Source organism: Lepidochelys olivacea (assembly GCF_965140295.1).
Source record: "Lepidochelys olivacea isolate rLepOli2 genome assembly, chromosome: 1".
NCBI classification, from domain to species: Eukaryota; Metazoa; Chordata; order Testudines; family Cheloniidae; genus Lepidochelys; species Lepidochelys olivacea.
In genome coordinates, this window is record NC_140411.1 from 116,047,805 (window position 1) to 116,074,165 (window position 26,361).

Sequence of the window (26,361 nt, forward strand, 5' to 3'; positions counted from 1 at the left end):
AATTTGTGCCAGGTCTTACCAGGGCTGAGCCCTGGCACCTCTAGGCTTGGCAGTTCATAGCCCCAGCACCTCTGGGCCTGCTGAATCAGTTATGAATGTAAAAGGATTGCTTGAGCCTTGGCAGCTCTTTCATTGCAAATTAAGCACTCAGTGTTGGTGTGATTCCTGTGTGAGTTCCTGCCTTCTGGGAGGCAGGAGGAGTTTGGAACTGCCTAGCAAAGAGGGGAGTCCTCACCCCAGGAGGAAAGAAGGAAGTGTGTCTTTAGCAGGTTGTTTTATTTGTTTAAATAAAGCGGTGTCTCTTGAAAGCTGCTCAGAGATATGGAATAGTCCCAAGGGAGATGGATTAATGGGAGGAGTATGGGTGCAGTGGTTTGCTGTATATGACAACTGCAGATTACCAGAACCTTAATTTTCTGAGTTGTGTGCAACTGTGCAACTCTAGGTGGTTTATTTTGGGGGGATGGATAATGTGTAGCATGGACAGACATACACACACGCCATGCTCCCTCACAATGAACAATATATTGTACTTTTAAAATGGTAACAGGTAACAGTAGGACAGCTAGGTACAATGATCCTCCTCCACCACCAACATTATTCTTTATATCTCAGTGGTCTTGTAGTGAGCTGTCCCAGTCCTAAAGAACACAAAGTACTACTTATGCTCATCCTCAAATTCAGTTTTAAGCTATCAGTTGTGCTCTGTCTAATGCAGGCAAAGTTTCACAAAGTACTTCCACTGTCAGCTCTCACCATGAAGAATGTTTAATCCTTAGCTTTATTTCTTGTGTCATAAAGTGTTTGTGTACAACAGGGTGTTACAAAAAGACTATTTAAGTCTGGACTAACAGATATTTTTTCCTGGCATGCCATCATCCTATTCCTCTGCTGCAGTCCTGTAGGTGATGGAAAAGCAATACACCTATATGTACAGGAATATTTGCAGGACAGTAGAACCCTGGAGTTACAAACACCAGAGTTACGAACTGACCAGTCAATGGCCACGTCTACACTACCCGCCGGATCGGAGGGTAGTGATCAATCTATCGGGGATCGATTTATCGTGTCTAGTGTAGACACGATAAATCGATCCCCAATCGCTCTGCTGTCGACTTCAGAACTCCACCATGGTGAGAGGCGGAAGTGGAGTCGACAGAGGAGCGGCAGCTGTCGATCCCGCACTGCGAGGACACGAAGTAAGTGATTCTAAGTCAATCTAAGATACGTTGACTTCAGCTACGCTATTCTCGTAGCTGAAGTTGCGTACCTTAGATCGATCCCCCCACCCCCAGTGTAGACCAGGCACACATCTTGTTTGGAACTAGAAATACACAATCAGGCAGCAGCAGAGACAGGGGGGAAAAAAGGCAAACACAATACAGTACTGTGTTAAACGTAAACTACTAAAATAATTAAGGGAAAGCAGCGTTTTGCTCCTGAATAGTAAAGTTTCAAATTTGTATTAAGTCAATGTTCAGTTGTAAACTTTTAAAAGAACAACCATAACGTTTTGTTCAGAGTTACGAACATTTCAGATTTATGAACAATCTCCATTCCCGAAGTGTTCGTAACTCTGAGGTTCTACTGTACAATGCTCTACTTGCTCCTGCTGCAGCTGATGCTGTGACTGTTTCACCTCAGCCTGAGATCTGAGATGCTCCACACTCTTCCTTTGGAAAATTCTGCCAGGATTTACCAAGTGGTTTGTGAAACTCAGCAAATCTTTTGGTGAATTAAGGCTGAGTCCTGGGGAGTTGTTACCAAAGGCCTGTACAGACCAAACAAAATTTTAATTGTAGCTGACTTGGGGAAAAGAAGCTGCTTCTACACTCATCAAAGTCCTAGACATATTTACTACAATTCACTTTTTTACTATATGGACATTAAAGCCCCAGAGAGACAGTATAAAACCACTTATGTCTCCTCCCTGAAATGCTGAACTCTGAGAGGGTTTATATGTAACTTGTCAGCTTTGCTATGCTAGTTTCTAGTCTGTATTACATTTGCTGCTGTGTGGAGCTCTAATGAATTATTTAACTTCATTAGGCTTATTAGTTAGGTGGATTTAATGAGGTCCTCTGTTAACACAGTAGGCAGAACTCAGAAGGCCACTGACGTGCACATTATTGGTTCTGTATATAAAAGTGAGGTGTGAAACTCACGAGCTTCAGTTTGAGTAACAGTTTAGATGCGTATCCAAAGTCAATGCCAACCCCTGGCTGCTAGCTCTAGAAATCTCATTAAAGTACACTATTTTCTAGTTCCAAATACACTAAAAGTATAGTAGGATTTGCTCCCTCACTGGCATTTCAGTATTTCTGCTTCAGGCCCAGGCAAAACCCAGAAGGGTAGAAATAACTGATGGTTTTGAACCTTATAAATAATTACATACATATTTTATGCAGAGCCATGAGCTAGTGCTGATTTTAAAAGACAGTTTAATTATTAATTCTGAAAAAGTTATGCTACCTACTTAGCTTTCTTTTTTCTGTTCATGAATTGTTCATAAATAGGTTTTGATTTTTACAAATATATTTAATTATCCAACCAGCTTATGCAAACAAATTTCAGCCTATTGGTTGATTGAAGACTTGCCACTTTGTCTAACTGCTGTCTGTGTGGTGTGATTGATCCCTTAATTACATGTTGTCTCTGATCCTGACTCTACAGCTGAAATGTTTGAACAAGAACATGGTAAATAGTAAAAAAAATGGCAGCCTCTAACAAACCTCTGAGCATGTGCAAACTGATATCTTTTCAGAGGTTTACAACCAGGAAGATGTTCCTGCTTCAAAGCACCTAGGTGTTAGAGCAGGGATCTCGAACTCAAATCACCCCAAGGGCCACATGAGGACTAGTACATTGGCCTGAGGGCCACATCACTGAAATCTTTTCATACAACAATACAAAAGTATAATAAAAAATGAAGAGTAATACAGTATGCTATTAAAAGTCAAGGTATTAACTTTTTTAAAACTGTAATGCAAAGAGGGGTTTTAATAAAATATAAACACCTGTAACTATTCCTTATGTGGTCAGTAACACTGATGATGATCTACACTAACAGTCTATCAACATAGCTGTAATGGCAGGAACTTTTTAAAGTAACTATTCATACAAAATACATTGCCACTTTTAACAAACCTTCTTCCCAACTACTCACAGCAAAGACTCATACATGCTGAACTTCATACCTCAGACTGCTCGTCTAGTCCATGAGGCCACACCCCTGCCCTGCCTCTTCCCATCCCTTCCCTGTCCCCATTCCAATCCCTTCCCCAAAGTCCCCACCCCAACTCTGCCCCCTCCCTGCCCCTATTCCAACCCCTTCCCCAAATTCCGGCCCTGGCCCTGCCTCTTCTCCGCCTCCTCGCCTGAGCGCACCGCGTCCCTGCTCCTCCCCTCTCCCTCTCTAGATCAGGTACCTCCATTGATCTCATCTGGGGTTGTGTGGCACTGGGAAAGAGGCGGTCTCTTGAGTAACCAGATCCCCAATCACTTAGGGTCCATAAAAGTGAAATGCAATATGAACATTTAAAAGAAAAAATAGGACAAGGACATCAGTGTATTGCAGCTGCCCCCAGAGTGACTCTCCCTAGCATTTCCAGTCAATCGCTAGCATCATCTGTGTCAATTATAGAAAAGATTAAAGCAACAAGAGGTCATATTAGTTCAATAATCCAGAAAACTTCTGACTCCCAGGCGGGGGTATAGATTATTTAAGTAGTACTTCTACTGGCTGTGAAATACACAAAGATTATAAATGGCTTGTGAATCAATAGAGGCTGTGGTTTATTGACTCACATGCCATTTACCGAATAAGTGTGTTTGGAAGATACTTCCCCTGTAATGTTGGTCCCTTTTCAAAGTTTAGGAAAATACAAATCTAAACAACTTAGATATATCATTCAGAAGCCCCCCACTTTTCTCCAACAATACACTTATTTGACAAAAATTTGCCAAAGTATTAAAGTATTTTTTTTCATTTCAGGAAGTGTTCTTGTTGGATAAAAGCAATAATTAATACATTTATGTTATAGGGGAAAGTATGAGAAAGGGAAGGCTCAGAACAGACCCTGGATTTGGCCTGACCATTAGAAAGAAATATGCTTCTCAGCCTGACTGAGTCTGTGCTAATTGAAATATGCCTGACAAGTTTACAAGGTCTGCATTAATTACAGGAGAACATCCCAAGACAAAAAGTCTGTTCTAAAGTGATAAGATAACATTAGGACAGCTGTTGTTACAACTCTGTTTTCCGGAACTCAGAAATAAAATTTGTTAACCCCTCACTCTTTCATTCTTAACTTGCTTGTTTTCTTCTCATATGTAACAAGTGGTATGAATGGGCTTACTGAAGTCTGTCATGCCCCAATGATTTTAGAATGGTTCTGTTAAAGAATGAATCGGTAATAAAATGTAGATGTGACAGGAAATATGTTAAGTGAAATAGCGTGTGATTGCGGTGGGATGTTTGACGAGTAATAAAAGATTGTAGTGCCCGGCCTTAGAATAAGAAAAACAACTACCCAAGATCATTTGGCTGAAGAATGCGCTGGGTGAGACAGTCTGATAACCCTGAGGGCACACCAGAATCCATCCACAGCCACCCCAAGGACAGGGGAGCCGAAGAACAAGATAACAACAAGCCGTCATTGCTGTGCCATCTGCGTGATTAACTGTCACTTGAGAACAGCATGACGAAGCAAACCCTATATCCTTGTATGAGGATAAATCCCTAAAAACAGACCCTGAAGACTGAGGACTTTGAGTCTGGTTCTGCAACCAACTTCCAGGAGCATCAGATGCGCATCTGACAAGGCCCCGCTCCCTCCTCGTGTCCAGGCCACCTGGCCAGTGATTGGGCATGAGCAGCTCTAATGCTGGTAACTATAACAACAACCTTGCAGAACTTGTGTGTGTGTGTGTGTGTGTGTGAATGAATGTGTGAGTGAATGGAATATTATAGCTATAACTGATTGCTTACTCTGATTCTTTCTGTATTCACAATAAACGTGGCATATTGCCTTATCCCCTGAATAAGCTCCTGCTGGTTTTTATTTTCTACATATAACTTTCTTACTGAGACGTTTCAGAGTAGCAGCCGTGTTAGTCTGTATTCGCAAAAAGAAAAGGAGGACTTGTGGCACCTTAGAGACTAACCAATTTATTTGAGCATAAGCTTTCATGAGCTACATCTCACTTCATCGGATGCATAGTTTTCCACTGAATGCATCCGGTGAAGTGAGCTGTAGCTCACGAAAGCTTATGCTCAAATAAATTTGTTAGTCTCTAAGGTGCCACAAGTACTCCTTTTCTTTTTACTTACTGAGGACACTGGCAGACACATTAACAAGCAGAACTGTAATAGCTCTACATGAGAAATATCTTATGGCTGAGAAGCTGGACAATCTTAAATATTTTAATTATCACCTATCATCATGTAATTATTTGGAATCATTGAATCAATGACTGTCTATGAGCATTCTCTAAGCATTCATTTGGCTCGTGGTCTGGAAAACGTCTATGTCCTAATTAAACATTTCCTAAAAGAAACTGTAATGGAAAATAAATGTCAGTCATTATGAAGGAGCCATTTGCCTAATTAATTGTAATTTAAATAGGCAGAGAAAAGGCAATGTCTCTCCCCGTTGGCAAATTTCAGAGATTGCTGCATGAAATGTTTTTAACTTTTACAAAATTTAGGAAAGTGATTTTAATGACCTTCAATTAGGAGGTGCTAAAGCAGGTGGAAGAAGATCAAAGTCTACTAAAATCAAAGAAAATTAATAGCTTTTCATGATAAGCAGTTAAGAGTTCTCCCATGTTTGTTTGGTTTGGTTTGGTTCTTTTGCTTGATTATATAGAATACATTTTACCATACAGTTCCTAACTTCACTTATACCCATCCACTTCCATGGATGTCAATGAGGATGCAGAGTTATAACTGAAGATAGGATTTGGCCTAATATATTTCAATAATATATTACTTCATAGATAAGTTAAATGATTAAAGACACGGTTGGCCTTGGCATTTTATTGCATCAACATGAGGCCATTAATACAGCATGTTTGACAGAAAGCACAACATTTCCTGCATTAACACTGTGCACTAAGATTAAGGAATAGTGCTATCAAATGCAACTGACTAAATCTAACTTCACCAGAAAAAATGTTCCATCTTTTTAAAGAGAGCTAACAACCAAGACCTTTTATAGTTGGCTCGTATTCAACATCACTTTGCAGGAAATCCTAGATCTAAGCCCCTTTCAGCTAGCTATAATCTGATATGTTGTTTACATATTTTCTCTACACAATATAGATGTGTATTCTGGTTGCTGCAAGCAAGCAATCAAAAATGGCCCTCACATGTGACCAGGTAATGGAACCTAAAACATACAACAATACCATGAGTTTCTCCATTTCAGTGAGTATCAAGTACAGAATAGGGCTTTGTGTTCTGTTGTTTGTGTGAGGGTCTACACTTAAAAGTTAAGGACTTAAAAGAAGAATGTCCTACAAAATTACCAAACCTGTTTCAACATATGCACAGCCCAAGTCTCCAACCTATCCTTCAGGAGTTGCTCGCATGAGTAAATACTAATGTAAGTATGGGTTTGCTGGATCAGGTGCTTAAACTGGTAAGAGACTATTTTGCGTGGTGTCAGTGTTACTTTTTCTCTCTATGTAACGTGTATTTGGCTTAGAGGCACCCGGGTAACCGTGCTGAGAGGGCTTACATGAGTTGTACATGGTGTTTGTTTGTGTTACAACAAACTCAAGCGGAAATTGTTTTGTCACCCTCACCAGGAGCTGAATTCACAACACCAAACTTCCAGGTGCCTAGAAAATCACAGGAACAACACTACAATCCACAAAGCCTGAGGGTCCCTCTACAACTAATGGGGAGAGAGGGTCACTTTAGATTGCAATCCACAAAAGCCAAAGCCAACATGCTAGGCGCGGAACTACCTAAGCTAGCCCGTGGGAGATGCCGATGAGAGGGCTGTGTCTTAAACCACCGCCCTCTCACTGAGTTCAATATCTACGCTGCAAAAACAGATCTGCAACAGCAAGTCTCAGAGGTCAGGTAAACTGTCTCAGGCTTGCGCTGCAGGGCTAAAAATAGCAGTGTAGTCATTGAACCTCAGACTCACCCAATGTGAGTAAGGGTTCCATAATCTGGCCCCCAAATTGTTGATATGGGTGTTAAATTAGAAAACTTTGGTACTTCTTAGAATCATAGAATATCAGGGTTGGAAGGGACCCCAGAAGGTCATCTAGTCCAACCCCCTGCTCGAAGCAGGACCAATTCCCAGTTAAATCATCCCAGCCAGGGCTTTGTCAAGCCTGACCTTAAAAACCTCTAAGGAAGGAGATTCTACCACCTTCCTAGGTAACGCATTCCAGTGTTTCACCACCCTCCTAGTGAAAAAGTTTTTCCTAATATCCAACCTAACCCACTGCAACTTGAGACCATTACTCCTCGTTCTGTCATCTGCTACCATTGAGAACAGTCTAGAGCCATCCTCTTTGGAACCCCCTTTCAGGTAGTTGAAAGTAGCTATCAAATCCCCCCTCATTCTTCTCTTCCGCAGGCTAAACAATCCCAGTTCCCTCAGCCTCTCCTCATAAGTCATGTGTTCTAGACCCCTAATCATTTTTGTTGCCCTTCGCTGGACTCTCTCCAATTTATCCACATCCTTCTTGTAGTGTGGGGCCCAAAACTGGACACAGTGCTCCAGATGAGGCCTCACCAATGTCGAATAGAGGGGAACGATCACGTCCCTCGATCTGCTCGCTATGCCCCTACTTATACATCCCAAAATGCCATTGGCCTTCTTGGCAACAAGGGCACACTGCTGACTCATATCCAGCTTCTCGTCCACTGTCACCCCTAGGTCCTTTTCCGCAGAACTGCTGCCTAGCCATTTGGTCCCTAGTCTGTAGCTGTGCATTGGGTTCTTCCGTCCTAAATGCAGGACCCTGCACTTATCCTTATTGAACCTCATCAGATTTCTTTTGGCCCAATCCTCCAATTTGTCTAGGTCCTTTTGTATCCTATCCCTCCCCTCCAGCGTATCTACCACTCCTCCCAGTTTAGTATCATCCGCAAATTTGCTGAGAGTGCAATCCACACCATCCTCCAGATCATTTATGAAGATATTGAACAAAACTGGCCCCAGGACCGACCCTTGGGGCACTCCACTTGATACCGGCTGCCAACTAGACATGGAGCCATTGATCACTACCCGTTGAGCCAGACAATCTAGCCAGCTTTCTACCCACCTTATAGTGCATTCATCCAGCCATACTTCCTTAACTTGCTGACAAGAATACTGTGGGAGACCGTGTCAAAAGCTTTGCTAAAGTCAAGAAACAATACATCCACTGCTTTCCCTTCATCCACAGAACCAGTAATCTCATCATAAAAGGCAATTAGATTAGTCAGGCATGACCTTCCCTTGGTGAATCCATGCTGGCTCTTCCTGATCACTTTCCTCTCATGCAAGTGCTTCAGGATTGATTCTTTGAGGACCTGCTCCATGATTTTTCCAGGGACTGAGGTGAGGCTGACTGGCCTGTAGTTCCCAGGATCCTCCTTCTTCCCTTTTTTAAAGATTGGCACTACATTAGCCTTTTTCCAGTCATCCGGGACTTCCCCGGTTCGCCACGAGTTTTCAAAGATAATGGCCAATGGCTCTGCAATCACAGCCGCCAATTCCTTCAGCACTCTCGGATGCAACTCGTCCAGCCCCATGGACTTGTGCACGTCCAGCTTTTCTAAATAGTCCCTAACCACCTCTATCTCCACAGAGGGCTGGCCATCTCTTCCCCATTTTGTGATGCCCAGCGCAGCAGTCTGGGAGCTGACCTTGTTAGTGTAAACAGAGGCAAAAAAAGCATTGAGTACAGTAGCTTTTTCCACATCCTCTGTCACTAGGTTGCCTCCCTCATTCAGTAAGGGGCCCACACTTTCCTTGGCTTTCTTCTTGTTGCCAACATACCTGAAGAAACCCTTCTTGTTACTCTTAACATCTCTGGCTAGCTGCAGCTCCAGGTGCGATTTGGCCCTCCTGATATCATTCCTACATGCCCGAGCAATATTTTTATACTCTTCCCTGGTCATATGTCCAACCTTCCACTTCTTGTAAGCTTCTTTTTTATGTTTAAGATCCGCTAGGATTTCACCATTAAGCCAAGCTGGTCGCCTGCCATATTTACTATTCTTTCGACTCATCGGGATGGTTTGTTCCTGTAACCTCAACAGGGATTCCTTGAAATACAGCCAGCTCTCCTGGACTCCTTTCCCCTTCAAGTTAGTCCCCCAGGGGATCCTGGCCATCCGTTCCCTGAGGGAGTCGAAGTCTGCCTTTCTGAAGTCCAGGGTCCATATCCTGCTGCTTACCTTTCTTCCCTGCATCAGGATCCTGAACTCAACCAACTCATGGTCACTGCCTCCCAGATTCCCATCCACTTTTGCTTCCCCCACTAATTCTTCACTTAAATGAAGTACCCCCTCCACCATGAGGTATCTGTAGATACCAAGGTCAGAAGGGACCATTGTGATCATCTAGTCTGATTTCATGTATAACACAAGTCATGCAACTTCCCCCAAAATAATTCCTAGAGCACATTTTTTAGAAAAAACATCTGATTAGTTTTAAAATTGCCAGTGATGAAGAATTCACCACAACTCTTGGAAAATTGTTCCAATGATTAATTTCCCTCACTGTTAAAAACGTACATCTTAATTCAAGTCTGAATTAGTCTAGCTTCTACTTCCAACCGTTGGATCATGTTATACCTTTCTAGACTGAAGAGCTCATTATCAAATATTTGTCCCACATGTAGGTACTCATAGACTGTAATCAAGTCACCCCTTAACTTTCTCTTTGTTAAACTAAATGGACTCAAGGAGCTCAATCTATCACTAGAAGGCATATGTTCTAATCCCTTGAGCATTCTCATGGCTCTTCTCTGAACCCTCTCCAATTTATCAACATCCTTCTTGAGTTGTGGATACCAGAACTGGACACAATACTCTAGTAGCAGTTACACCAGTGCCAAATACAGAAGTAAAATAACCTTTCTGCTCAAGATTCCCCATACATTTGTCATCCTAAAGTAATATGGGACTAAGGCATTTTGGCTTTCTAAACTATGTCCAAGCAGAGGCCCTGTCATTATTTATAAACTGTGTTTAGCTTACTGTTTTGAGTGCAAGCACCAATTTTAACATTGTTCGCTTGAAATTTTAAAAGTACATTCTCCCCTGCAGGTTTTAATATTATTTCGGGGGGTATAAGGGAAATGGCATTGTAAAAATGATGGTATTGTAAGCATCCGAAGTGCACTCCCACTGGTTGTCATCATTTTTCTTCATTTGTTTAAAATAGCAATATATTTTTAATGAAAAACTACCACCCATGAAAACTCATTTACGTCACACTGATGACTACAGGCGTATAAGTGCAAGAGAGAGTCAAGTTTACTCACTCAGAAAGGAGAGCTTTTAGGCTAGCCAGGGAACTAAAGCTTCTGTAACATAAGACTGGTTATGCTTCATTTCAGACTTGTTTATAACAAGCATCCCTTAAACCACAGTCTGAGTGCCAACCAGCAAGATGCTAAGCAATCTTACCGGACTTCATTGGGAACTGAGGATGCTTAGACCCTTGCAGGATTAAACCTTTTTGTGATGGGGTGAGCACCCCATGCAAAGCTTCAAGGGATTAAAGTGGCTAGGCAGGCCAATTAACTGCCTGGGCTGCACTTGAGGAAGAAGACAGGAAGCAGGTCACTAACTGGAAAGAGGCTTAGCTGGGCAGGAATAGGAGGGACCCATATAAAGCCCAGGAGCTGTGAGCAGCAATAGGCTGTTAGGACATAGTCTACAGTCACTCCCTGGGAGGACGGCGCTTGGGGCTGGCAAACCCAGAAAGAGAGGGAAGCCCAGGAAAACAACAGCAACGGGTAGGACCATATAGACCTTGGATGGTTGTTATAAGTTCCCTGGGCTGGAACCCAGTGTAGAGGGTGGGCCTGGGTTCCCCCACCAGCTGTGGTAAGATGAGGCCCCGATGCATAAGCCCTTGTATCAGAGGCCCGGTATGAGGCCTAAGGCCTGAACTAAAGTAATGGTCAAGACTTTCCTCACACAAAGCAAAGTTAAGCTGTGAGCCAGAGGCAGGCCCTGCTCACAGAAGCTGTCAAGAAGAAGGCTGCTGCTGCAATTAAACACATACCTAAAAGGTGCTAAGCACTAATAATATAAACATGCACCACGATGGTACCAGAACAGTCCAGGACAAGCACATTCAACATAGATAACAAGGAACAGGCTGACCATCCTAAAGACAGGGGCAAAAGGGTAATATGATGGATAGAGTTGCTTTGTTCAAACCAACATGCACAAGGTGAAAGCCAGCACCTTACTACATGGAGAGGTTGCACCTCAATACGTCAGGAGTGATGTGTAACTTGTTTGTATTTGTGTATAAGAATGCATCCCTGGGGCGGTGTCTTTGTCCAGTCTAGGCGGAAGTGGAGAGTCCTGCCACTGACGGAGACGGTCCATTCTCAGGGGGCACATATTTGTAGTACGTCCTATAAAGTCTGCAGGAAACTATTACTGTGCTTCATTTGGCAATAAAACTGGCCAGGTGCCTCATACCTTATCAGAGTCTATGGTCATTGGGGGTTCTCTCGGGGTCTGCTGTGTCAGCAACCTGCAGAGCCGGGGCAGCACACAGAAGGAACACATGCTCGCAGCCGACTGTTATCAACATTAAACAGAGCAGAGCACCACACCGGTGATGTCTGACGACACCACCCACTGGGAAGTGGTGCAGGGCGTTGGAGATGCCAGCCAGTCTGGAAGGACTTTGATTTCCCCAGAAGGAGAGGTCCTTAGTGACCTGGCCGGAGGACCAAGCCACAAACAGGAAGCTACAGCTCTGAGAGTGAGAGGGGCACAGGCTGAAAGAGATGATGGAGAGAGACACCACCAGAGGAGGGTAGCATCTGGCAAGAGCTAATCCCCAGAGCTGCCATTGGAGGTGCAAGATACAGTGAGTGAACCCCGTGACACCTTTTTACAGAAGAGAATTAAGACCTTGCTCCTGCAACAAGCTCTGCATGGACAGAGCCTTGAGTGGCATTATTATTATTTATTTTATCATAGCAACTAGAAGCCCTAGTCGTAGACTAGAATCTTACTGTGCTAGGTGCTGTACAAACACAGAACAAAACTGTCCCTGCCCCAGTGAGTATCACGGAAGTCAATGGGATTTGACTTACATGGAGTTCCTTAGTTCGTGCAATGCAAGATAAAAAGGTGATAAGTAACTGTATAAAATTCTCACTACAGGATTTACTTTGAAGGAGCAAGTCATTGTCCTTTAAATTGATGAAATAACGTACAAAACCTTCTGTAACAGCAAAGGAGTTGCCAATAACTTCAAACTATAAACAAAATGGAAATATCTGATTACCCGCCGTGACCTTTTCTGGAATACTGCTTCCTTAGTTCTATTGCCTACAATATATACAGCCATTTCTTTGACTAATAGAAAAGGAGCATTTGTGGCACCTTAGAGACTAACCAATTTATTTGAGCATAAGCTTTCGTGAGCTACAGCTCACTTCATCAGATGCATACTGTGGAAACTGCAGAAGACATTATATACACAGAGACCATGAAACAATACCTCCTCCCACCCTACTCTCCTGCTGGTAATAGCTTATCTAAAGTGATCACTCTCCTTACAATGTGTATGATAATCAAGTTGGGCCATTTCCAGCACAAATCCAGGTTTTCTCACCCTCCGCGCCCCCGTCCCCGCCCCCCCACAAACTCACTCTCCTGCTGGTAATAGCCCATCCAAAGTGACCACTCTCTTTACAATGTGTATGATAATCAAGGTGGGCCATTTCCAGCACAAATCCAGGTTTTCTCACCCCCCCCAAACACACACACACACAAACTCACTCTCCTGCTGGTAACAGCCCATCCAAAGTGACCACTCTCCCCACATTGTGCACGATAATCAAGGTGGGCCATTTCCGCACAAATCCAGGTCTTCTCACCCCCCCCACACACACACACAAACTCACTCTCCTGCTGGTAATAGCTCATCCAAACTGACCACTCTTCTTACAATGTGTATGATAATCAAGGTGGGCCATTTCCAGCATAAATCCAAGTTTAACCAGAACGTCGGGGGGGGGGGGAAGTAGGAAAAAACAAGGGGAAATAGGCTACCTTGCATAATGACTTAGCCACTCCCAGTCTCTATTTAAGCCTAAATTAATAGTATCCACTTTGCAAATGAATTCCAATTCAGCAGTTTCTCGCTGGAGTCTGGATTTGAAGTTTTTTTGTTGTAAGATAGCGACCTTCCATGTCTGTAATTGCGTGACCAGAGAGATTGAAGTGTTCTCCGACTGGTTTATGAATGTTATAATTCTTGACATCTGATTTGTGTCCATTTATTCTTTTACGTAGAGACTGTCCAGTTTGTTTTGTTCAGTGTTTATTTTAGTAAAGTCACAAGGTCAAGTAGATCAACTCAAACGTTATTACTGATATACAGGCTTTCTACAGTGCATATTGCCATGGTATCTGGGCTCCTCACAAACACTGATAGATTTAGCCTCAAAATACTTGGTGAGTTAGGGAAGTATCACCCCACTTTTCCGATGGGAAATTGAGGCACAGACAGGTCAATCCTGCAAGTGCTGAGCATTCTGTCCCTAATCCAGCAAAGTACTTTAAGCATGTGCCTAATTTAAACATTCAGTATATGAGCAGTCTACTCATGTTTAAGTTAAGCACATGCTTATCCTCATCCACATTCATGAAATAATGTTGTACTCTGCAAGCATATATATTGCAATAACTCATGAACTAGTAACCCTTCAACCATGCTGTTTTAGGACACTGTCACCTCAATACATGTAATCAACTCATCCAAAAAAAAAAAAAGACTATATGAAAAAAAAATTGTATCAAAAATGTATGTGGGGTACAAATGTACCCCCAGGGCCGTTGCACTGTTATCCTGTATTTTTAGTAGTTCCATGTTCTCGTTCACTTCTAGTGAGAGTATCTCGCAATAGTTAGCATATGGTAATTGACAATTCATTGCAGTGACAGTGGTTGCTGCATACAACCACCCTAATATAGAAGGTACTCCAGGGAGGTTGGTCCCTTCAAACCTGGGCATGTTAGGTATCTTCAGCACAGAATGGACTGACACTGGTTTTCTTCACCTAACATTCTTGCAGGGATTTTCTGGCTAGGTATTGTGCTTCAAAACTACAGACTCAGGAGATTCTTGAGGCTATTTTCTGTGATGCACATTTCAAGATGGCAAACAAATGGGCACAATTTTCTGCTTCTGAGCTTATCAAAAGGATTTTCAACTCTGAAAGTGAGTTGTTGTGTGATGACAACCTATTAGATGATCGTGACTTTGTGCCGGATTGTGTCAAGAGCTGGTCTGAGACGGAAGACCATACAGTATTTCTGTTGATTTATCATCAAGTTTGTGTTCAGACAGTGAGGAGTTCATGTTCAGCCCTGGTATAAGACTGAAAGAGACGTAGTTGGTGATAACTTTTTCACTAATATCAGCTTGTTGAAGGTCAAATTTTTGTTGAGTAGATCTATATTGGAACAATCTGATGAAAAAAGCCAGATATATCTATTGAGATGCATCCACACTGCAGCAGAGAAAGAAGAGCTGGTAACAGACAGGAGACCTGACATGCCAAATGCACTACAAATGTCACTTCCATGTACATTTGCTAACCCCTTAAATGTACATGTTAATCTATTCTTTCACCTCCACCTTCCTCCATGAATGATAGCAATAAGCTAAATTATAAGGAGCGGAATACATCTTGAAGTTATTCCTCCCCATCTATTATCCCAAAAAGCACTGGACAGAGACTGAATTTTTCAAATCTCCTGTTCAGACCTTCCAGTAGTAACAAAGATCAGGGCAGTAGAGGATTTGGTGTGCGCATGTATAGGCTGAACTGAAGTGACACAAGCAGTGGTGAGCTGAAGCCGGTTCGCACTGGTTTGCGAGAACCGGTTGTTAAATTTAGAAGCCCTTTTAGAACCGGTTGTTCCGTGAGGGTTCTAAAAGGGCTTCTACATTTAACCGGCCAAAAGTGGCACCTTAGTCACCGACTCCATGGGTGCTCAAGCCCTGGAGCACCCAAGGGGAAAATTTGGTGGGTGCAGAGCACCCACCGACAGCTCCCCGCCCCACCCCCGGCCCTAGCTCACCTCCACCTCTTCCCCTGAACGTGCCGCCCTGTTCTATTTCTCCACCCCCCAAGGCTCCCCGCGAATCAGCTGTTCAGCAGGAAGCCTGGGAGGGCTGAGAAGCAGGTGGCAGCTTCGTGCTCAGGCCCAGGGAGGCGGAGGTGAGCTGGGGCGGGGGGGCGCGAGGAGGGCTGCCCGCGCCGCAGCAGGTAACCGGGGGGGAGGGGAGGGCACGCGCAGGGGAACCGCTCTCTGCCCCAGCTCACCACCGCCACCTTTGGCCTGAGCGGGAAGCCGCCGCCTGCTTCTCAGCCCTCCCCGGCTTCCTGCCAAACAGCTGATTTGCGGAAAGCCGGGGGAATGGGGCGGAGAAGCAGAGCGGGGTGACGCGTTCAGCTGCGGAGCAGAGTGGAGGTGAGCTGAGGCCGGGGAGCTGCCAGTGGGTGCTCCGCACCCACCAAATTTTCCCTGTGGGTGCTCCAGCCCCAGAGCACCCAGGGAGTCAGCGCCTAAGGCGCCCCTTTTGATGTGATCAGTGGAGGAGCAGCCGCTCACCCTGCTCCCCCCCACAGCTACGCTCCCCCACCACTAGGAGCCAGAGGGACCTGCTGGATGCTTCCTGGGAGCTGCCCCAGGTATGCATCTCCGGGACTCCCCACCTAGCCCGCTGGCAGGTGCCTCTGGCTCTTGGGGCGGGGTGGGCACCCACTACGGTGGCCCACGAGACCCTCCTGCCCGGTTCTGGGGGTAGTCGGGGACAGGGGAGGGGGGTGGTTGCGGCAGGGGTCCGGGGGGGGGCGTCAAGGAATGAGGCGGGGTTGGATGGGGCAGGAATCCCGGGGGGCGGGGGTGGGCAACGACCCCCTCGTGGGGTGAGGAGGGAACTAGTTGTTAAGATTTTGGCAGCTCATCACTGGCACAAGGGACATATATCTAATATATTCATGTGAGCAGATTGGGTACTAAAGTATACAGCAAACCTGATCTCCAATTAATCCAGAGAACAGAATTCTTGTATATTTCAATACATTGGTGGCTCACAAAAACAGAACTGACAGGCAGAGCAAGATGATAAGCTGATCTGGATATATGTTTTTAAAAAACAAGACAGTCTTAGTGCTGAGAATCTATTTTCAGATAATCTAAAAATACACTTTAATTATACACTGCCACTTTACTATTGACAGCTCACTGTGGTAAAGTGGCAATTGCCCAGTGGAAGATGGCTGTCTTGGATGTTTAACGTCAGTAGAGCATCAGTAGAGCATCAGGGAGGCTACATTTGGTGAAATTATGCTGCATGGGAGCATGACTATACATCAGATACTACAGGGGTATATAATCCAAAGTGGCACGTGTGGTCTTAGAAAGCTAGAAGTCTTAGAACTGAGCTAGTCGCACTGATGGTACACATACATTTTCCACAGCCACCATATTATAAATAATAGTCATAGAATAATAATAATAAATAATAAAGACAAAATCTTTAAACTCTTACCAAAGCAGGAATTGACAAAGCCATACCACATGCAACCATACTCTCCTCCAATCCATCTGCCGTGGATGTTGGATGCAAAACTGAGTGTGGTGCCGGAGATGCACACTAGCATGTCACTGGCACTGATGTTCAGCAGTAGCATGTTCACAGGGTTGCGCAGGGTTTTAAACTTGCAGAAGAGTATGAGAACAATCAAGTTATTCAAGAAGCCAAATGCCAAGATAAATCCAAGGAAAACAGCCACTATGGTGTGCCCTGTTCTAGAGAGTCCAGTTCGTGGCTCATGAGGATCTGTAGATGCTCCAAAGCTCAGGTTGGCTGTCCAGCTGGTACTCATTTCTGACATTATAGTAGGCTGGAGAGTTCTACTCCCAGATCTTCTAGCTACTTTATAGAAGTACTTTTAGACCAAAGGTAGAAGGCATCTTAAAAAACTGCCAGGTCTTCAGAGCAAAGCAAGTTCTAGTAATTGTGATCAGTCCCGTTGTCACAAAGGAGTTCTTCATGGCAAAAACATCCTGCACACATGGAAAGAAAACAACAAGCATTATCTCCAAGACAATTCTTTTCATATTAATACCAAGAGGCTACATTGTCTGTTAACAGTTCTTCCCCTTTGGCAAAAAGAACTTTTGTTAAAACTCAGTCTTTTGTTTTCTCTCTGCATAAATAAAATCCGTTATTTGAAGTCTTAGAGTGCTTTTTGTATTTATGAAAGCTATTCTAGAAGGATTCCCTCTAGCCAGCAGTCTATTACGCAAAAGACCACTTAGGCACTTTATAACCCAGGCACTAGTGTGAGAAAATATATAGTAAGGAATCAGTGATGAGCTGCCAAAATCTTAACTCCTGCCCCATCCAACCCCCCGCGTTCCTTGACGCCCCCACTCCAGACCCCTGCCCCATCCACCTCCCTCCCCTGTCCCCTGACTGCCCCCAGAACTGGGCAGGAGGGTCTCATGGGCCACCGTAGCGGTGCCCACCCCGCCCCTAAGAGCCAGAGGGACCTGCAGGGGCCGAGGTGGGGAGTCCAGGGGGTGCTTACCTGGGGCAGCTCCCAGGAAGCACCTGGCAGGTCCCTCTGGCTCCTAGGGGTGGGGGAGCGTAGCTGGGGGGGGAGCAGGTGGACCGGCCGCTCCCCCACTGATCACATCAAAAGTGGCGCCTTAGGCACCAACTCCGTGGGTGCTCCGGGGAAAATTTGGTGGGTGCAGAGCCCCCACCCCTCGCCCGGCCCCAGCTCACCTCCGCTCCGCCTCTGCCTCCTCCCCGAATGTGCCGCCCTGTTCTGTTTCTCCGCCCCCTCCCCCGGCTTCCCGCGAATCAGCTGTTTGCGCGGGAAGCCTGGGAGGGCAGAGAAGCAGGCGGCGGCTTCGCGCTCAGGCCCAGGGTGGCGGAGGTGAGCTGGGGCAGGGAGCGGTTCCTCTGCGCGCCCCTCCCCTCCCTCTTCTAACCAGTAGTTTCTCTGAGAAGTACTTGCTAGAAAGATGCATCACAACAGCAGAAAGGTATGGCACAAAACAGCTAAACAGAATTTACTAAAAATTCTGTTTACCTGTTTCATGCAATGTCTCTCTGGTGTCATGATGCGTTTTTCTAGCATGTAATTTTTCTTTATATTGTACCATACTTACAAATTATTGTGCACTTCCAAACAGCCATATTGCTACATCCATCTCATTACTGTAATGATTTTATTTAAAGTACACAATGTATTATGACTTTACCTTTGTGAATTATAAACTATAGATGCTTTTCAGATCAATCTAAAAATGTAGTCTACTTTTTTCCCATATCCCATACAGCTTTACCCAACTCTTTTGCATCTGACCACTTATTTTAGACTCATCCTGCTCTCAGCCCCCCCAACTCTGTCCTTGTTTATACCCAACCAATAGTATTGAAGAATTTGGCTTCAAAGTTCATCCACACACAGATTTTGTAGTGGTATAACTATTTCAAAGGCCACATCTACACTACGAAATTAGGTCGAATTTATAGAAGTCGGTTTTGTAGAAAGCGTTTTTATACAGTCGATTGTGTGTGTCCCCACACAAATGTTCTAAGTGCATTTAGTCGGCGGAGTGCGTCCATAGTACCGAGGCAACCGTCGACTTCCGGAGCGTTGCACTGTGGGTAGCTATCCCACAGTTCCCGCAGTCTCCGCCGCCCATTTGAATTCTGGGTAGAAATCCCAATGCCTGATGGGGCAAAAACATTGTCGGGGGTGGTTCTGGGTACATATCGTCAGGCCCCCCCTTTCCCTCCCTCCCTCCGTGAAAGCAACTGCAGACAATCGTTTCGCACCTTTTTTCCTGGGTTACCTGTGCAGATGTCATACCACGGCAAACATGGAGCCTGCTCAGCTCACCATCACCGTATGTCTCCTGGGTGCTGGCAGACGCAGTACTGCATTGCTACACAGCAGCAGCTCATTGCCTTTTGGCAGCAGACAGTGCAATATGACTGGTAGCCATCATCGCTGTACTCCAGGGTGCTCTTTTAGCCGACCTCGGTGAGGTTGGTCAGGGGCGCCTGGGCAAACATGGGAGTGACTCAGCCAGGTCATTTCCCTTTTAAGTTTTGTCTAATGGCGATTCAGTCCTGCGACAGTCCTACTGCACCGTTTTCTAATGAGCAGCCAGGAGACGACGATGGCCAGCAGTTGTACTGCACCGTCTGCTGCTAACAAGATGTATAAAGATAGATGAAGTGGATCAAAACAAGAATCAAACCAGATTTGTTTTGTATTCATTTTCTCCTCCCTCCATGAAATCAATGGCCTGCTAAACCCAGGGTTTTGAGTTCTATCCTTGAGAGGGCCATTCTGTGTCTCCTTGATGCAAAGCCACCCCCTTTGTTGATTTTAATTCCCTGTAAGCCAACCCTGTAAGCCATGTTGTCAGTCGCCCCTCCCTCCATCGGAGCAATGGCAGACAATCGTTTCGCGCCCTTTTCCCTGGATTGCCCGAGCAGACGCCATATCATGGCAAGCATGGAGCCCATTCAGCTCACTGCAGCAGTTATGACCATTGTAAACACCTTGTGCATTATAGTGCAGTTTATGCAGAACCAGCACCTGAAAAACCAGGCGAGGAGGTGATGGAAGCATGGTGAGGAGGACATGAACACAGATTTCTCTAAAACCACAGTCCCCAGCAATTTGGAGATCATGGTCTTACTGGGGCCATGGAACGCCAATTCTGGGCCTGGGAAACAAGCACAGAGTGGTGGGACCGCATAGTGTTGCGGGTTTGGGAGGATTCTCAGTGGCTCCGAAACTTTCGCATGCGTAAGGGCACTTTTATGGAACTTTGTGACTTGCTTTCCCCTGCCCTGAAGTGCAAGAATACCAAGATGAGAGCAGCCCTCACAGTTCACAAGCGAATGGAAATAGCCCTGTGGAAGCTTGCAACGCCAGACAGCTACAGGTCAGTCGGGAATCAATTTGGAGTTGGCAAATCTACTGTGGGGGTTGCTGTGATGCAAGTAGCCAACACAATGATTGAGCTGCTGCTATCAAAGGTAGTGACTCTGGGAAATGTGCAGGTCATACTAGATGGCTTTGCTGCAATGGGATTCCCTAACTGTGGTGGGGCTGTAGACGGAACGCATATCCCCTTGGCACCAGACCACAAGGGCAGCCAATACATAAACCGAAAGGGGTACTTTTCAATGGTGCTGCAAGCACTGGTGGATCACAAGGGACGTTTCACCAACATCAACGTGGGATGGCCGGGAAAGGTTCATGACGCTCGCGTCTTCAGGAACTCTCGTCTGTTTAAACGGCTGCAGGAAGGGATTTACTTCCCAGACCAGAAAATAACTGTTGGGGATGTTGAAATGCCTATAGTTATCCTTGGGGACCCAGCCTACCCCTTAATGCCCTGGCTCATGAAGCTGTACACAGGCACCCTGGACAGTAGTAAGGAGATGTTCAACTATAGGCTGAGCAAGTGCAGAATGGTGGTAGAGTGTGCATTTGGATGTTTAAAGGGTCGCTGGTGCAGTTTACTGACTCGCTCAGACCTCAGCGAAAACCAATATTCCCATTGTTATTGCTGCTTGCTGTGTGCTCCACAATCTCTGTGATAGTAAGGGGGAGACGTTTATGACGGGATGGGAGGCTGATGCAAATCACCTGGCCGCTGAATACGTGCAGCCAGACACCAGGGCAGTTAGAAGAGCACAGCAGGAAGTGCTGAGCATCAGAGAAGCTTTGAAAACCAGTTTCATGACTGGCCAGGGTACTGTGTGACACTTCTGTTTGTTTCTCCTTGATGAAAACCCGCCCCCTTGGTTGCCTCTAAATTCCCTGTAAGCCACCCACCCTCCCCACTTCGATCACAGCTTGCTTGCAAAAGAAATAAAGTCACTACCATTTAAAAAACCTGTATTCTTTATTAATTGATTATAAAAATAGGGAGATAACTCACAAGATAGCCCGGGTGGGGTGTGGGAGGAGGGAAGGAAAAGGCCACTTTAAAACTTCTTGAATGATAGCCTTCTGTTGCTTTGGCTGTCCATTGGGATGGAGTGGTTGGGTGCCCCGAGCCTCCCCCACCCTGCATTCTTGGGCATCTGGGTGAGGAGGCTCTGAAACTTGGGGAGGAGGGAGGGCAGTTAAACAGCGGCTGCAGCGGCAGTCTGTGATCCTGCTGCCGTTCATGAACCTCCACCAGATGCCGGAGCATGTCCGTTTGATCCCGCAGTAGCCCCAGCGTTGCCTCATGCCTCCTCTGATCTTCCTGCTGCCACCTCTCCTCACGTTCATCGCCCACTTTCCTGTACTCTGCTATTGTGTCCCTCCACACATTCTGCTGAGCTCTGTCAGCGCCAGATGACTGCATGAGCTCAGAACATTTCATCTCGCGTGTGTTTTTTTCGCCGCCTTATCTGAGATCGCCTTTGGGAGGAGGAGGGAGGCTTGAAACATTTGCAGCTGCTGGAGGAAAAAAAGGGAGTGAAGTATTTAAAAAGATACATTTTACAGAACAATGACTATACTCTTTCATGGTGAACAACGCCATTCACATTACATAGCATATGTGATTTTGGTACAAGGTCGCATTTTACATCTTATATTGAGTGCCTGTGGCTTTGGTGCTAGAGATCACACACGCAGTGCTGGGCAACAGAATTCGGCTTGCAGGCGGCCATGGTAAGCCATAGTCTTTCGGCTTCTGCAACCTTCATAACAGCAGCACCCTCCTCTCCCATACCAAGCAAAGCACGTTAGTTGGCCACTTCGTGCTGTGGTTTTCCTGTTAACATGCAGCAGCAGAAACCAAACTAACCACCCCCCCCCACCATCCAATTCTCTGGGATGATCGCTTTACCCCTCCCCGCACAGTGTGGCTGGTATCAGGGAAGATCCCTGCTAGCCAAACGCGAACAGCTCAGCGCCAATTCCCCCCCAACACCCTGCGCAGCTAACTGTGGGGAGGATTTCTTTTCAGCCACAGGCAAAGAGCCCAGTAGGAACGGCCACCTCTGAATGTCCCCTTAATTAAATTCCCCTATTTCAACCAGGTTACCATGAACGATAGCACTCTCTCAAGGATAACACAGAGAGATAAAGAACAGATGTTGTTTGAATGCCAGCAAACACTGGGACCATACGCTGCCAGGCTTTGTCATGCAATGATACCAGATTACTTGCTACTAGCATGGCATGGTAAAGTGTCCTACCATGGAGGACGGAATAAGGCTACTCTCCCCAGAAACCTTCCGCAAAGGCTTTTAGAGTACCTCCAGGAGAGCTTCATGGAGATGTCCCTGGAGGATTTCCGCTCCATCCCTAGATACGTTAACAGACTTTTCCAGTAGCTGTACTGGCCACGAATGCATCCCAAGTCCTCAGGGCTACTTAATCATTAAAAAACGCTTTCTTTTATAACATGTATTATATTTAAAAAGGTACACTCACCAGAGGTCCCTTCTCCGGCTTCGTTGGGTTGGGAGGGTATTTCAGTCAGGGTGATAAAAAGATCCTGGCTGTCGGGGAGAATGGTGTGCTGTGTGCTCTCCCCAAGCTCATAGTTCTCCTCTTCATCTTCCCCATCTGCAAAATCCTCAGGCATAGCAGAGAGTACCCATCATCAGAGTCCATGGACAGGGGTGGGGTAGTAGTGGCAGCCCCCCCTAGAATTGCATGCAGCTCAGCGTAGAAGCGGCATGTCTGGGGCTCTGTCCCGGAGCATCCATTTGATTCTTTGGTTTTCTGGCACGCTTGTCTGAGCTCCTGAAGTTTCACGTGGCACTGTGTTGTGCCCCTTCTGTAGCCTCTGTCCCTCATGGCCTCAGAGATTTTTTTGAAATGTTTTGGCATTTCATCTTTTGGAACATAGTTCTGATAGCATGGTCCTCTCCCCATACAGCGATCAGACCCAGTACCTCCTGTTCGGTCCATGCTGGAGCTCTTTTTTTCTATTCTGGGACTGCATGGTCACCTGTGCTGATAAGCTCGCCTGGCCAAACAGGAAATGAGATTCAAAAGTTCCCGGGGCTTTTCCTATACACCTGGCCAGTGCATCCAAGTTCATCAGAGTGCTGTCCAGAGCGGTCACAATGGTGCACTGTGGGATAGCTCCCGGAGCCCAATACCTTCGAATTGCATCCACACTAACCCTGATTCGAAACGGCGATGTCGATTTCAGCACTAATCCCCTTGTTGGGGAGGAGTACAGAAATCAGTTTTAAGAGCCCTTTATGTCGAAAAAAATGGCTTCGTTGTGTGGACGGGTGCAGGGTTAATTCAATGTAACGCTGCTAAATCTGACATAAACTCGTAGTGTAGACCAGACCACAGGGGTGTGGAATATTTTTAAACCAAAATAATTATATTGGTACAACCCATAGTGTGGATGCAGCTATACCAGTGTAAAGGTGCCTTTACACCAGTATAGCTTATTTCCTTTCACGTGGTATGGAAATAAACTATACCAGTATAAGCACTTTCATACCAATATAACTGCATCTAAACAAGGAGAGTTGTATCACTTTAATCGTACCAGCACACAATATAACTTTTGTGCATAGACAAGATCTTAGGTTACAAACTTATAAACAAGCATGTGAGTAACTTAACATGGGGGGGGGGGGGATCTCTACCGAGTTTATGAATAAATCCTTGGTGCACAAAGCAATATACCTGCATATTTGCAGAGTTGGGACCTCAGACTATCAACTCCTTAAGGCAAGGTATGCGTTTGTCGTTGCTGTAAAGTGCCATAAACTCCTTATGTATATGACAATAATACCTAGCTCCTATGCAGACATATGTATGGGTTAGAGAAACAAAATATTATTTTTTTTAAAACCACACACATTGGGGATGTCTGCTGATACTGCCAAATAAAATAAAAAGCAGGCTGAGTAAGGTTTGCTTAAGTCTCCAAGAGAACATAAGGGTATCTAATGGGGAAAATCTGAAGTTCCGTGCTAGCTAAGAATAGGTCCCATATTCAAAACACAAATGCAGATACAAATATCCTAAATTTCTTTATAGATTTAGACAAACCGCATGCCAAATGATGGTGTTAAGAAAGCCCTGGGCTTCATTTAATTTATTTATTTATTTGAGACCCTGAGTTGGATTTATCCTGGCTTAATATTAGCGTATAATTGAGTAATATGGATTCGATCCTCCCAAGTGCTCAGTTCTGCTGTGAGATGCTCAAGTACTTTCAATGCCAACTTACTTCACCACTGTGCAGGATTGAGCCCTAGATCAGTATGATTTTTCAGTTCTTCTGATTAGGAAATTCTTAACTGAACAGTCAATCCTGTTTTGTTTTTTTTTAATATTAGATCTCTAAGTGGCTTTCCAACATTTAAAAAATGGCATTAGTAAATTAATTGCGTAGCATTCATCAAACGGCACTGCAAGGTCTCTCTGTATTAACTTGTTTTTGGGTGGGAAGGAAAACACTGAAAATGATCTAAAGCATTTGGTTTAAAGAAATGGCTTGGACATCAGTACAAGTCACCAACTAAATTCAATAGAGCATTTTTTTATTTTATGCGTTACAAATTTCAAAAATAGTTCTGACAAATACGAGTCAACAAGATGCTGAATGCAGGGACTCCCATCACTGTTGGCAGTTTCTTCTGAAGCGATCTTATGGGAAAGAGGGAAATAAGTATGATCAGTGCTTTGCGTTGATTAAACAGTTCTTTCAACTTTTCCCAGAAAGAAGGGCATAGCTTGTGACTTGAAAGTTATTGAGCTTGCTAGCATTAAGGGGTTTTTATTTATATTTTTGAAATTGCATTTTTATTTCCAGTTGAGAGATTCTCAATGTACATTATCTTGCAAAGTTGTAAACTATGCCAGAGAATGGTCCTCGATTCACTTCCAAACTTAATTGTTGATCAAACTGTAAAAAACACATTCAGATGTCCAAAACCTCTTACCAAAAAAAAAAAGATTCATTCTACTGGGACACATCAGAGCAGTATAACAAACTTGTAGCTTTTTGTGGATATAGCCCTGAACCTGATTTAAGATTTCACAGTAAATGCAGTGGTTCATTTAAAAAAATAATAACTTTAATACATTTATTCAGCATAAAAGTATATTGAAAAATGTAACATTTAAAACTGTTTTGATATTTCAAAGTAGATCTTGGCTGAAAGTCTTTTAAAGATGCAAACAACTAATTTCTTGGATTTTATGCTAGATTAATGAACATCCACCATTTATCTTAATCTGTTGAATAAAAGGCTAAATTTGACTTTGAATTTTGAAATAGTAAATATAAGCATGATCAGATCTGACCTTTTTAGTTTATATATGACAAACCAAATTAATATAATTAATTATTTGAGTTCTCCACATACAAAAGGGGCAGACCAAAAGAATCCCTCTTGAACACCACTGAGAGAGAGAGAGAGAGAATTTATGGGACTTTCAAAGAAGGACCCAGGATACACAGGGATGGCAGAGCCTTGTACATGCCCAAAGCAACATTTGATGGCACAGGAAAGATTTAGATTCACGTGCTTAGAAGCAATTAAGAAACAGAACTCAGGCCAAATTTTTTGAATCACTCACAGATCCCATTGATTGCTGGGTCCCCAAACCTCTGAAAATCTGAAAATTACTTGTTTAGATAATTAACTTTAGAAACCAACATTTGAAAACTTTGTCCTCTCTTTACACTAGTGTAGTAAAACAAACTATAAAACCTAGACTATTTAGCCTACCACGCTTAGGGGAAAATGTACTAGTTGTAAAGATGGGCAAGGAATTTTTGAATATTAAAGCAATAGGGGGGTGAATGGGTTGCAGAAAAACTTTGAGCCACCTTTGTAGCTGGAACACTTCTTTAGCACCTTAAAAATTAAACTCACACCCTAGAGATCTTTGTTATTCAACAAGGAAAAGCAAACAATTGTCAGTACAGTTCAATTCTAACTGCCAACTAGACAACACAGTTAAGATCAACAATTGAGCAAAAGTGATGAAGAGGTGCCATTTTGGGGACTTGGGGAGTAATTCTGGGATACTATTTCAGGCTTTACCAACTGCAACAGATCAACTCTTCAACAGATAATAGACAGCATCCTCACT

At 44.5% G+C, this 26,361-nt stretch overlaps 1 protein-coding gene across 2 annotated transcripts in view; it reads right to left on the minus strand.

Moving 5' to 3' along the window:
• Positions 1-26,361, minus strand: part of LOC311527795 (opsin-3-like) — a 135,117-nt gene that overhangs the window by 107,801 nt on the left and 955 nt on the right. For both annotated transcript variants that reach the window (XM_084642147.1, XM_084642148.1), the window contains exon 2: positions 16,785-17,302. In XM_084642147.1, coding sequence (XP_084498273.1) covers positions 16,785-17,130 — 346 coding nt within the window. In that variant the 5' untranslated portion in view covers positions 17,131-17,302. The remainder of the gene's footprint in view (positions 1-16,784; positions 17,303-26,361) is intronic.